A 12613-nucleotide genomic window follows, 5' to 3' on the forward strand; every position below is an offset into this window, starting at 1 on the left:
GTTGGTGGACACTTCTGGCCCTCGCAACCCTCACGAGAGGCTAGTGTCATTTTTCACAGTGACAGGAAGCGGCCTACGCGGCGTAGCTCCGGGTCTCCAGACTAATAGCGTCTGGCTCGAGTCTCTTTTTCTTCTTACTCCCCTTCACCCGCGCCTCCACCAACCCACAGTTCGGGCAGGAACAGAGGCAGAGAAAGCGGCGTTGGCAGCGGCTCTGCTTCCTTCGAGGCAGACTCGGGACGCTCGCGCTCCCATTAGCGCATGGAAGAGGGCCGAGGTGGAGAGCTAGACGTGCTAAGGCAAATATTAATTGGTTTGTGCCTGCGTGGATGAAGGGCTGACACATTTACTCAGATCAATGAGTTGGTTTAATGAAAGAGTACTGTAACATCCAAGTGATTTGGAGTTTTAACTGGAACAATCCCATTTAGTTCAAGCATCACATTTAGGCGTTTGTGTCTTCCTAAGGTTCAGTTCTAACAAAACCCCTATTGTGTGTATGTGTGTGTGTGTCCCTTTTTCTTTTTTTCCTGTTCTTTTTAGCTCCACTTCAAAGAACCTTCACACCTATCGTTCCCTATGGTGAAATATTCCTCTTCAACAACCCCGAACCTGCTCTGGTAAGATGGCGCACACTCCCACTCATGGGCAGCGACAAGCAGCAAAAGAGGAACCAGCTTTTCTCAGATCTTCAGTGCTATCTTTTGCTGTTTCAGCCACAGTCAAACCCAACTTCCCTCTGTGTTAATGATGTCACAGTGAGCACGTAGCAGAGTGGAAAATGTGCTTGTTTCAGTTTGCCCCCAGAGGTTAATTGAAATGTCACCTTGCTGCTAAAGTTAACATAGTTTAGTGCGGCAACTTGATAACAATGCCCCGCTGAAAGATGGACACTTTCCTTTTCATCTGATGCTAATCTCTTCTGTGTTTTTGTAGGAACAAAGTGCTAAAAAAGGGCTGCAGAGAGGGTTTAAGGCCAAGATGAAACAGCAGAAAAAGAGGTATTGTATGATGATGCAGTACTGGTCTTCCACGTTGTGTAAATATCACCACAAATTCAGATGTTCCTAATATAAAGTTCATATTACTGCTATCACAGCGTGGGACACACCGCTAAAAGTGCTAATGATCACTTTTAAAACTTTTGTTTGACAAACAAGTTTCACTAGCATTCATTAGCTGTTTAAAAAAAAATCATAAAAATTAGTGAAGAAATCGAGGTTAATTAGTGCAACTAATGATTGTCGAACAATCTGATCAATTTGGCGTTTGGGGAAACACCACGCCTGACCTTGTCGAGATTCAGATGTGAAGATCAATGCCACTATCGTAGTTTGTAAGCTAATTATGGAGCCAGAGCCAAGAGGTGATTAGCTCAGCTCAGGTTTTGTGAAGCAGAATACTACATGGGGATGTCTCAAGTTTAAAATTCGCCGAGAGAAAAGTTTAAAAAAGGGAAAAAAGAGATGGTTTTAGTGGAAGGACACGCTCTTTGTACCTGACTGAAAAGACACCCACATATAATGAATGTTAATCACATCTATGTACTGGTATTTTTAAAGAATATGGCAATTTATTTAAGCACCGCTTCATTTACTGTCTATAAAAACATTGCAGAGTGTTTATCACTAGTTGTTTTGTTAATCTAGTGCTAAAAGAGCTCCACAATGTTTTCACCCTTTGTGATGTCTCTATTAGATTTACAGCATTTACTGCAAATAAATGTGATTAAGGTGATCCGTAAACCTAACTTTGTCTCTTGAGGATGTTCACTAAAGTCATGGCATCAGTAAAACTGCATTTGTCTAAAATGTAATACTGTGAATACTGAGTCAGCATTCACCCTGTTTTCTTCTGTATTTTTTTTGGAATATCTACTTTTGCATACTTTCAGCAATTCGGGTATGAAAACATTCGTTTTGTTCAGAACATCACGACTATAACTTTTAATGGACTTTGATAATCATCAGAGGGCTCTTCAACAAAACGTTTCAAGTGAGACACCTTCCGGCCATCTTGATGTGACTTGTGAAAGGCGCCGAGACATCAGGAGAATCCTCAGAACGTCCAACGTGTCCGAAGAGACGTCCAACATATTTTATGTGTAGCGCTCTATGTCGACACCACAGTTATACCTCACGACTCTATGGTTCTGTGATGCTGGCTTCATTATTGGATGGGCAGATCTTCACAGGACATGGGGGGCTTGATTGGTGATTTACAAACCTAAAGAGGGAACTGTTTCGTGAAAGAGTCTAGTAGGACTAACAGGTCTCCAAACCAAACTTATAGTCCAAGTATAAGAAAACAAAACAAAAAAAATCTATCGGTTTTGCCATATTACATTTCCTGTTTTTTTTTTTTTTATATCTATGATGCCTAAAAGACTTCACAGACCACTCCATCAACCAGGAAGTGAATTTAGTTAGGACCCAATAAACAATGTGTAAAATTAACACACTGTTCTATTCATTTTCCCATCCATGGGAAGCGCTGTTTGATTGACACAAGATTGTAACACTGTGCTGCCCACAGACATGCCTACTTTTAAGTTTTATATTTTATTACAGTCCACATAAAGATGTTTGATTTGGTTAATTACAAAAGAAAATACTAACTGGGTCTTTATGCTCCTCATGAAGCGGAAGAAAAGCAACCAAAAAGTGAAAAAATTAAATCTAGTTTTTTATTCTAATTGAACAAAATTAAAAATCCAGTTGTAATTTTCAAACTTGGCTAATGTCAATTATTTATAAAAAAACCAACTGATCAGTCAGTTTACCTCTACTTATTTTCCTAACATTTTTACACACATTGCATTTAGTGAGTTAATTTCATCCGTAAATTACGACAAAACTGATAGTTTCTGTTGTTCTCATGCAGAAAAAAGTCCAAAGACAAAGAGCGTCCACCTGGCTCGAGCGTATCGGACGGAGACGACTACTCCACAGTGAGCGCGTTGCCTGAGATCACTTTGCAGCGAAGTTTGTCCTCGACTCCCGCCGCCGCCAGTCCACCGTCCTCTGGTCCCAAAGACGAATCTTTGATCATGGTGGAGTGTGACCTGTACTCGCAGCGTGCAGATGTTCTGAGCAGCTGTACCAAAAGAGCCCAGCCTGACATTTCTCCCTATGCGTGTTTCTACGGAGCCCCCAAACACCAAGTGCTCAAAGTGGGCTGGCTGGACAAGCTGTCGCCTCAAGGGTGAGTTTGACTGCAAGGTTCTGTACAAAGCACTTGAAATAGTTTTTTTTTTTACTCCGGTCATTGCTTGATCTTGCTCCTGTTTAGTGGAACAAAAACAGCTTATCCAAATAAGTAGATGAAATTGTGCTTAATTAAAAAAATAAATAAAATAAAGATCAGCCAAGCAGAAGCAATTACTGATCAAAATTATGTAGATATCGCCCGTTTTCAAGATTGTTTATTTCACCTTTTCTCTCAGGTTGCTTACTAATGCTAAATTAGCTATTGAGCTCATTCTGGCACATTTATATTAATGTGTAATACAGAAATATGAAAAAAATCTGCACTGTCCTTTTTAAATAACTTGAAATGTGTTTAATGCAGTTTGTTTGACAGATTAGTCTTTTATCGGTGTCATTAATGAGCTCTTTAAGTTTCTGTTATTCAAATAATAAAGACGTCAACATTCACTTTTTAATATCATAAATGCTTTCGCTCTAAGCTAATATTATTTGGTTAAAAAAATTCTTTGCATTTTACGACTTATGGAGGAAAAATAATGTTTTTATTGTAAGTTTCTGTAAAGCCAGTAAAAGATTTCCACAGTTACTTGCGTATCTCGTCTCTGGTTAAAGTAGTGTTTAGGAGCTTCAGTCATTTGAAAGTATTAATATAACTCTGTTCAAAGATACTTTTTTAATGTCCTGTTCGATATTAAAAAAAATTGCAAGGAACGTGTTAAGGCTCGGCAATATGGACTAAAAGTAATATCTTAATATTTTAGGTCTTTTTTTGTGATGCACTTATTTTTACATTAGATTTAAGTCACTATGTGGTTGTTTGATTTAAGTCTTTAGTGGCACATTTCATTTATTGGAGTTTTAGGAAAGTAAAATTTCGTGCTCTTCCCTGTGTGCCTGTTATCTTAATATTTTCGGATGGTACCAGATCTGCATATTTTGCGTTGTGTTATTAAAATACAGGAGGAAAGAAGATGGGCGTTAACTTTGTGGTCCTGAGATTCACAGTGCAAAAAGTTTGCTATGATTTAATTCGGCCTCCTCGGCTAAACTAGATTTTCTTTCCAGAACCTCCTGAGAACTACATATATCAGTGTTACTGGGAAGCAATGCTATCAATCATACATTTTGCTTTTTATGGTCTCCTTTATCACCCGATTTGCATGGGTTTGGCAAACTGCCCGTGGGCTGTTGAATATTCAAACGGAACGTTGGCCATTTGTTTTGATTATGATAATCGACAGCTGTTGATACAACTCTTGACACGAACGAGTCTGCGGCTCCCGTGACCAAATGGCACTCGACCTTTGCTCCTGTCTTTGCAGAAACTGTGTTTTTCAAAGGAGGTGGGTGAGGTTCGACGGCAACAGCCTGGCCTACTACAACAACGACAAGGTGAGTGTGAAGACGCACACCCTAACAGCTGCCGAAGCCTAAAATGGCACGGCATCATTCAGAGTATCAAACATTCCTGCTGCTCCTTGAACCCTTCGTGGCCTGCTCGGTCACGAAGCCACCCCCTGCCCCTCCCCCCAATCAGAAAACTCTGCACCAAGAGCAGCGACGCCAAGTCCTAAGTGCCCCCCTCTTTTTCTAATCCTTCCCATTGTCATCACCATTAGCCTGGCACAGTTAGAAATCGGGGCAAGGACAGAGTAGGAAGCGTGACGGTCCAACGCTCTGCGCCCGCCCAACCATACAGTAAAGTACATTAATGCTGGCACCTGACCAGGCTGCTACAAAAGAACGAGACAGAGAGGTGGGGGGGAAGCTGGGGCGGGGAAGGAAGGACTCTTATCTCTTATTGCCTTCATCAGCATTTCTCACTCGCCCGTACCCTTCTGCATCGTCCCTCTGTATGACAGCTGAGTTTGAGATTTGGCCTCCCTCAGTGGACGGGAGGGGTGGAAGATGGCAATGATTCTGGGTGGGGTGAGAGTAGAGGAGCTGCAAAGGAAGTCACTGTGGTTATAGACATAAACGCAAGAAAGACGGCACTGTGACTTCTACATGTTTGGTGTGGATGGCATTTCTTTTTGTTACTTTCATATTGAAATGTTTAAACTGAGTTTAAAGTTGTATAGAACTCTGATCATGGACTGCGGAACACGCTTACATTGAGTGGCCTACATCAACGATGATGCTTATTTTATTCAGTTATTTATCTATTCTTTACTTAACCAGAAATGTCCAAATGAGATAAAACATCTCTTCTCCTAGGGAGTCCTGGTCAAGATGGTGGCATAAAATGCAAACCAAATAAAGAAATTTCATGAATTAAAAAGATTATAATTGAAAAAAATCAATTTTGCATGTGGAAGTAGAAAATGGGGTCCAACTAGGTTCAAATTGTTTCAGTATCAGTAAAAAAGCGAAGTAAAACGGTTTCAGATCTGTTTTGAGTCTCATTTTATTAGATGAGCTCTTTGGTGATCCATTTAACAATGGCTTTCACTAGATCTGTGTGTGTTGTTCAGTCTCTGTTTGTGTCATTGTTAACCTCAAATCAGTTTTTTAATTTTTTTTTTATTTTCACAATTTTTTTTGAAATGTTTAAACACATTTTTTTTTTCTTGTTCCTTCCTATAAATGTGTTGCAGCGAAGAGAACAAACGACTTTGAGCCACCAACTAGTCTCCCAACAGTCACAACCCAGTGAGATACACTTATGCCCCTTTTCCACCGGCTCTAAAGGTCCCGGCTCCACTCTACTCGGCTTGCTTTGTGCACGTTTCCACTGGCATTTTTTCGAGGCCGGTCCCTGCTTTTTTTGGTCCCTGCTTCGGAGTAGGGCCAGCCGGGCGGCCCTGCTTCGTGGGCGGTGCAAGCTTAGCTCCTGTTCACTCATTGGTTGTGGGTGTGGCCAGATGCAAGCATAAACAGCGAACGGTAGGAATATAAACAACAGCGTTAGCTTACCCTGCAACGTTTATGCCGTCTGTCCCCCAGCTGAAGGTGCTGTAAAGCCTGAAATCTCTGGCAGATAACAGCTGTCCTACTCCGCGCAACAATTGCGGCATCCAGAGCAGTTCTTCTACTCTCTTCCCGAAGTCTCAGGAGAATCCCCATAAGTTTAAAAAACAGCAACAACACAGGCCCAACGTTGTCCATAGCGCTTCCGTTGTTTCCACAAATGGCGCCACGTTTCGGTAGTACNCCCCCCCCCCCCCCCAAACACAAGGAGGCGTTCCTCTGCTACCGACCAAACTAGCTGGTGGAAACGCGATGCATTTTTTTATAGAGCCGAGCCGAGCAGAGAGGCTTCTTTAGTAGAGCCAGTGGAAAAGGGGGCATTAGAGTAACACTTTCTGGAGGAGTAGTTTTGGTTTGTAGGATTGGAGTTGGAGTGCCGGACGAGGACTGTGCAGCTGGAAAGGACTAGTTAAATTGTGGCTGATGAGGCGGCACACGCGGTCCTATCATGTTCTGGAGCGCTGACAGGACAGCTTGCTGGAAAAGCAACAGAACAAACGGCATAAAAGCCAATGTTTGTCGAACACCAAAGCAGAGGTGGTAACGTTGGCTCCAGCGCGGGCTGGAGACCGAATCTTGTTGGCTTAATCAGGAAAAACCAGATGCAGGCAACAAACAGATTGGTTCGGGCTGGAGCAGCGGCAGCAGATGTGGAGCTTTTGTTTTGAAGATTCCTCGAACCGTTCGTGGCCAGTTGAAAATGGCAGCAGTTCCCTTTCCAGCTTCCAAAAGCTGTTTTTCTGTGTTTCATTTTTTTTTTTTTTTTTTTGGTCTGACTGTGGTTTACAGTCAGCAGTGTTTGACCATGCATGAAGACGGGGTGTGAAAACTTGACACTATAAGCGAGTATCTTTTCTAAATGACAGATCTGTTGCTTTTCGATCCCCTGTAGCATTCTATGATTAGTATTTATGAACTCATCATTGTTATCTTGTTTGATTTTTATTTTCGATGCTCAAAATTAGGAGCACAGGACCTTCCAGTTTCAGAATCGATGAATAGCTTTAAAACTTATTTTTGTAACAACACAAATGTATTTAGTCTGTTTACACAGTCCTTTCAAAAACACTTTCTGCATAAATCTTTTATTCTCAAAGCAGTCTAATGTGTTTTACGTCTGTGTTCTCACTAATGACTATTTGATGTGTTTTGCAGACAGAACAAACACATTTGTTTGCCTGCGCGTGTGTTTGTGTGTGTGTGTGTGAGCAGTGACCTCATACCCCTTCCTCCTAGGGCCAGCTTGTTTTTACTGCAGCAGCATTGCACAACATCACGATCAATGATGTGGGACCTGTCTAATGCCTGCTCGTTAATCACTTACTAATTATAGCCCTCCATGGTCTCTCGCCGCCTCCGTCTCTCCGTCTTTCCCCTCGTTTTCTGTTTCCATTACATTTGTTGCTTTATTTATCAGGACATGCTTCACCGACAGCGGGGCGGGACCGACTGGGAGGCCGGCGAGTCAGCACTTTGACACTGTCGGCGTACTCGCTACACTGTTTGGAGAGATGAAAGTCTGCTTTTATGTGTGTGTTTGTGTTTGTGCGCTGCTCAGACTTTTTAAAGGCTTCTAAAGTCCTGCCAATGTGAGTCTCCCCTCTGAGACTGGAGAAAGCTTCATCATGTTTGGGGTGAACAGAAAGGTTGAGTACAATCTCTCTGTCATCCCTGCTTTGTGTGGCCAGCTGAGGCCCTGCACCCCTCCCCACCCCCGAGCTTGCCACCCGCTTCCACCTCCACTGAGCCGAGAGCGGAGGTAGACAAAGATTACAAGGATTTCTCTCGGCACTGTTCTACAATCTGCCAGAAACTGAAATAGTAGCTGATTGTTTTTTTTTTTTCCCCAACACAATATATTTTGCTTCTCATATTATTGTCATGTTGAGTCAGAGCTGCATAAGCTTCAACCCCCCGTCTCGAAAACTAAATGCTATAGCAAACTTCTTAAATGTTGTTGTCTAACCTGCAATGTTTTGACAACTGTTGTCGCTGGAATGTAGTTTTTATGGAACATTTATAACGTTTCCACAGAACCCCACTTCAAGTTACCCGAACTATCGCTTTAAACACCGAGCTTCTAACCCGTTGTGGATTGTTCGAATGACCTCAGCTTGTAAAAATGCTTTATTTCGGAATAGATCGACGAGCTGATGGCTAGTCCAAGAGGGTCCAAGGCTAAAGAAGTGGTGTGCTGTCATCTTAAAATTTCAAAGCGTATTGCTCAAATGCCAATATAGAAACCTATTCCTTTTAGCCGATTTTGCATTGCGTGGTTACAAACATAGAATTCTTTGTGTTTTTGCAAGTCGCCTGTCATCTTGCGTAACAAAATTTAAAACAAAGATCTTGCATGATCTGCTAGAACTCAAAGATGACTCAGCTACGACCACATCACTTTTTAGCTCGATATCTGTATAATTTACTGATTTATAGCCATTTTTGCGTTTGTTGTGGTCAGTCAACCCTGACGACCATATTGACTCCATAAGTTAATCAGTTATAGATGTGCATCCAATGATTTTTCTTCTGTGAGCTTTCACAGGTTCATGAGATATTTTGCTAACCGACTAATGAACACACACAGACACAAGCCCGCCTTTCGTAGCGGCAAGAATGAAAGCTGTGATAAGTGTAGAATCTGGAGAAATTCACGACGAGCTACATTAAATTTGTTTTCAGCCTTGCGAGGCGTCGCCTGATCGGGTTATTTTTATCATGTTGTTCTGCTTCTGCTCTCTGCTCACAAGAAAAACAAACCAAAACAAGAAGTCTTTTAACATTCTTCGCGCTGCTCTTCTTCCTTCAACTTTCAACACCCTAAAAAGCTCTGCTTGTAGCCTGAAATCCTCGGGGATCCGTCGGCTCCAGACAAAACTAATCTGACTTAATCGCAGCCACAGCTCGAAGGTCTCTGTCCATTGTGATGTCATCACAAGGGTAGCAGAGGTGGCGTGGGAGAGTAGCAAGCTCCTCGGTCTCACTTCTCCCCCCCCTTTCTGCAGCGGCGCCTCTCCGATCCGTCTGATCAATCCCGCCTTTCGCCTGATTTCGTCAACGCAGGGATTGACTTCGGAGAAAGCTTCGGTCCTGAGACGGAGTCTTTGGGGTGCTGATGTAGTGTCGTGTTTGTGTGTGCATGTGTGTTCGAGGGGGGAGGGGTGTGTGTGCCAGGCTTTATGGTGGTGGGGGCAGGAAGTGAGTTACGGGATGGAAAAAATGGGGGATAAGAAGTAAGGATAAGGATGGACAGAGGGCCATAGGAGAGATGAGATTTTAGTATCAGGAATCAGTTTCTTTGTGTCTGTCTGCATGATCTGATGCTGAATGGTTGTCTTACAAAGTCTGAAAGACTCTAGGATGTTGTTGCCTTAAAATGAGATATTGTCCTATATATTCTTTTGTTTTCACATAATGCAGCATATTCGTTTAATGACTTGGACTGCAAAGTCACATTATGGCTACTCCTATAAAATGAGAGTAACAGGAAGATAAAGTTGTGAAATTTAAAGTTGTATATGTAAAAATATGGCAAAATAAATAAAACATTAATAAAACTGTAGGGAAATTTGCATTTACTGCAAAAATGCAGCGTGACTAATTGTCACAATCAGAACAAAAGCTAGAATTAGCCGAACTTTAAGAGAAGATACCTCAATGCATTTGAGGACAATATTTGTAAACGCACTTGCACTTGTATGTATTTTTTTCAGTGATGAAAGCTGGCACAAGTTATCGAGGAAGCTCACAGGGGAGCCATAGTTCAGCCGTGAAGGACTGGATCACTTTCACTGATCTGACACACGGTCTTTGTCTCTCAGTCTCTTTCTTTCAATTTAAATTTAAACACGATAAATTCATGGCATTAATTTACAAAACACCAGGAAGAATTTGAAGATGATCAGTTGTTACAGTATGTATTATGCACAAACTCAACACGTGACCAAATGCTTTTCATACATCCCGGTTATTAAAAATGCACCTGAATGTTCTCTTTAACCTCAAAGAGGAACAACTCGGGTCTGTGGAGGTTATAAATTGTCTTCGTTTTCAGTAATCTGTCTCATTAAAGCATAAACACCTGCCGTGCCACATGGGGTTTGGGTCTGAACAAAGCAAAATTACCATAGCACTTTACATGGGTATTCTGATTGTTAACAGAAAAACCCAAAAGAGAGCTGAGGGTGTAAAGTTTGAAAAGAGAAGATGACATCTCATTGGACTGTCACTGTTGGCGACTCAAAATTGCAAGAAAATACGCACGTTTTCAGTTGCAGTCTCACTAATTCTGAGATTTTTTTTCTTTCTTTTTGTCCATACGGCTCGTAAAGCTGGACTCTTGGCCGTGCACATTATTTCCTTGCCCACATCGTACCCACCCGGGATCGTTTTCGTACCAAACTTGGCAACCGCCCCCATGTTTCTGATTTAATCTGCTGGAGTACACTTATAAAAATGAAGGCTGGCAGATTTGGGCCAGATCTTCAATGGTTATTATTCATCAGCACAGTTTTAAGATCTGGACATTTGCCTCAGATGTTTTCTGTCAAATGCTGTTGGTAAAATACCGCTTTAGTGCTCTTGAGACAGGTTGGAGATTGTGGACACTACCTTTTTATAAAAGCTGTTAGCTAACTAGTTCCCACCTAGTTTAATTCATCCATCCGTCCATTTTCTTTACCTGCTTCTCCATTCCGGGTCGCCGGGAGCTGGTGTCTGTCTCCAGCAGTCACTGTGCGAGAGGCAGGGGACACCCTGGACATCTCAGGGCCACATAGAGACAAACAAGACAAACAACCATTCACTTTCTCACTCACACCTAGGGACAATTTAAGAGTTGCCAATTAACCTACCTAGTTTAATACTACTGTTATTTATTTCTAATTTTATTCTATAATAGCAGCTATGTGATTATTTTAGTTTTGATGCAGGCCTGCTCTTGGATTTATTTTTGAACAAATAGTGTAGTGGTTGCTAACACAGACATCTAGTTCCTTATGAGATGTTTTGCTAACAGACACAGATACAGGCAGTTACATTATTGCCAGGCTTTCAGGCATTACTTTATATATTGTTGTGTATCGGTATCATGTGATACCGTTTCAGTTTCTTTTATTTATCTGTTCATTTTCTTTACTCGCTTCTCCTTTCCGGGTCGTCGAGAGCTGGTGCCCGTCACCGTGCGGGAGGAGGTGGGGACACTTTGGACAGGTCGCAAGTCCAAGTTGCGGAGTTCTTGCTCAATGTTGTCATATTGTCAGAATCTGGCATCTCACTGCAGCCATGTTGACGCAGTTGCCAATTTGGATTTAACATCATTTTAAAAACAATAGTAATGAAAAGATTTTCAACCTATACCTCCCTTTTTAAACTGAATTTACTGGTTATGAAGTGGATCAAACTTTACTTTACTTGACTGAGAAGGGGGTCATTGTTTGTGAACCCACACAGACAGATCAACCGACTATGCGGTCCCCCCCCTCCACACACACACACACACACACACACCTCTTGAGTTTATATCACCTGTCAGCTTCATGTTTTGGTTTTATGATCCGCAAAATAAGTCTTTTGATTCACTTTCACTTCTCTCGCCAGCTTTGTTTCATCTCAGCAGGCAGCGGGCTTCGGGAGCTCGCCGCGCACCTCCCGCCCTGCTCCACATGTCAGACAAAGTTAGTGACTGGCTGATGCCACTGGAGAATATAGAGCTATATATATATATATATATATATATATATATATATATATATATATATATATATATATATATATATATATATTTTTTTTTTTTTTTACCAGGGTGGATGTAAGATACAGCAACAGAAATAAAATGAAATGAATAAAATGAAGAATGCATATTGACGGACGGGAGCACAACCCCGGTGGATTACTATTGAACGCATGCTGCTCGCCAGCATTAGAGGAGTCAGTTTCAGCTGTTTATAGCTGATTTTTTTTTTTTTTTTCCTAAGGTCCCTAAAGAACTAGAACAAAAATCAATGATTCAGCTTTAGGTTAAACATAAAACTGGGAATGAAGCGAGTCACAAAAATGCGGGTTTAGACACTAATTTTGTGTTGTTGCAGTTACTAAACCAACTCTAAACTAACGTCCAAGCCTTGGCCTTTTCATTATTAATAACTAGATTATTATTTTACAAATGGATTGGAAAAACAAAACAGAAACGGAGGGTTAAAATTCTGCATTTACTTACTAAAGCAGATAAAAATCTTATTAAAGCTCAAACATCTCATCTATGTTCATCTTTAAAATTCATCTCAGTTGCTGATGTTTCCAAAAAGCTTTTTTTTTTTTTTTCCTTCCCTGTTCATAAATGTGCAGTTCTCCGATCCAACCAGCTGGTGTCCTCATTTCTCCATCTTAAATCTGGTTCTTTTTATATGCCAGACTTAACTTCATTCTGGCAGCAG

At 41.5% G+C, this 12613-nt stretch overlaps 1 protein-coding gene across 5 annotated transcripts in view; it reads left to right on the forward strand.

Annotated features, from left to right (window-relative positions):
- zmp:0000000660 (arf-GAP with Rho-GAP domain, ANK repeat and PH domain-containing protein 2) overlaps positions 1–12613 on the forward strand; it is a 165419-nt gene that overhangs the window by 10128 nt on the left and 142678 nt on the right. For all 5 annotated transcript variants that reach the window (XM_037976413.1, XM_017426249.3, XM_037976414.1 and 2 more), the window contains 4 exons: positions 544–620; positions 937–1001; positions 2884–3204; positions 4532–4601. In XM_037976413.1, coding sequence (XP_037832341.1) covers positions 544–620; positions 937–1001; positions 2884–3204; positions 4532–4601 — 533 coding nt within the window. The remainder of the gene's footprint in view (positions 1–543; positions 621–936; positions 1002–2883; positions 3205–4531; positions 4602–12613) is intronic.

The sequence above is a fragment of the Kryptolebias marmoratus genome, linkage group LG7, assembly GCF_001649575.2.
Source record: "Kryptolebias marmoratus isolate JLee-2015 linkage group LG7, ASM164957v2, whole genome shotgun sequence".
Taxonomy (NCBI): domain Eukaryota; kingdom Metazoa; phylum Chordata; class Actinopteri; order Cyprinodontiformes; family Rivulidae; genus Kryptolebias; species Kryptolebias marmoratus.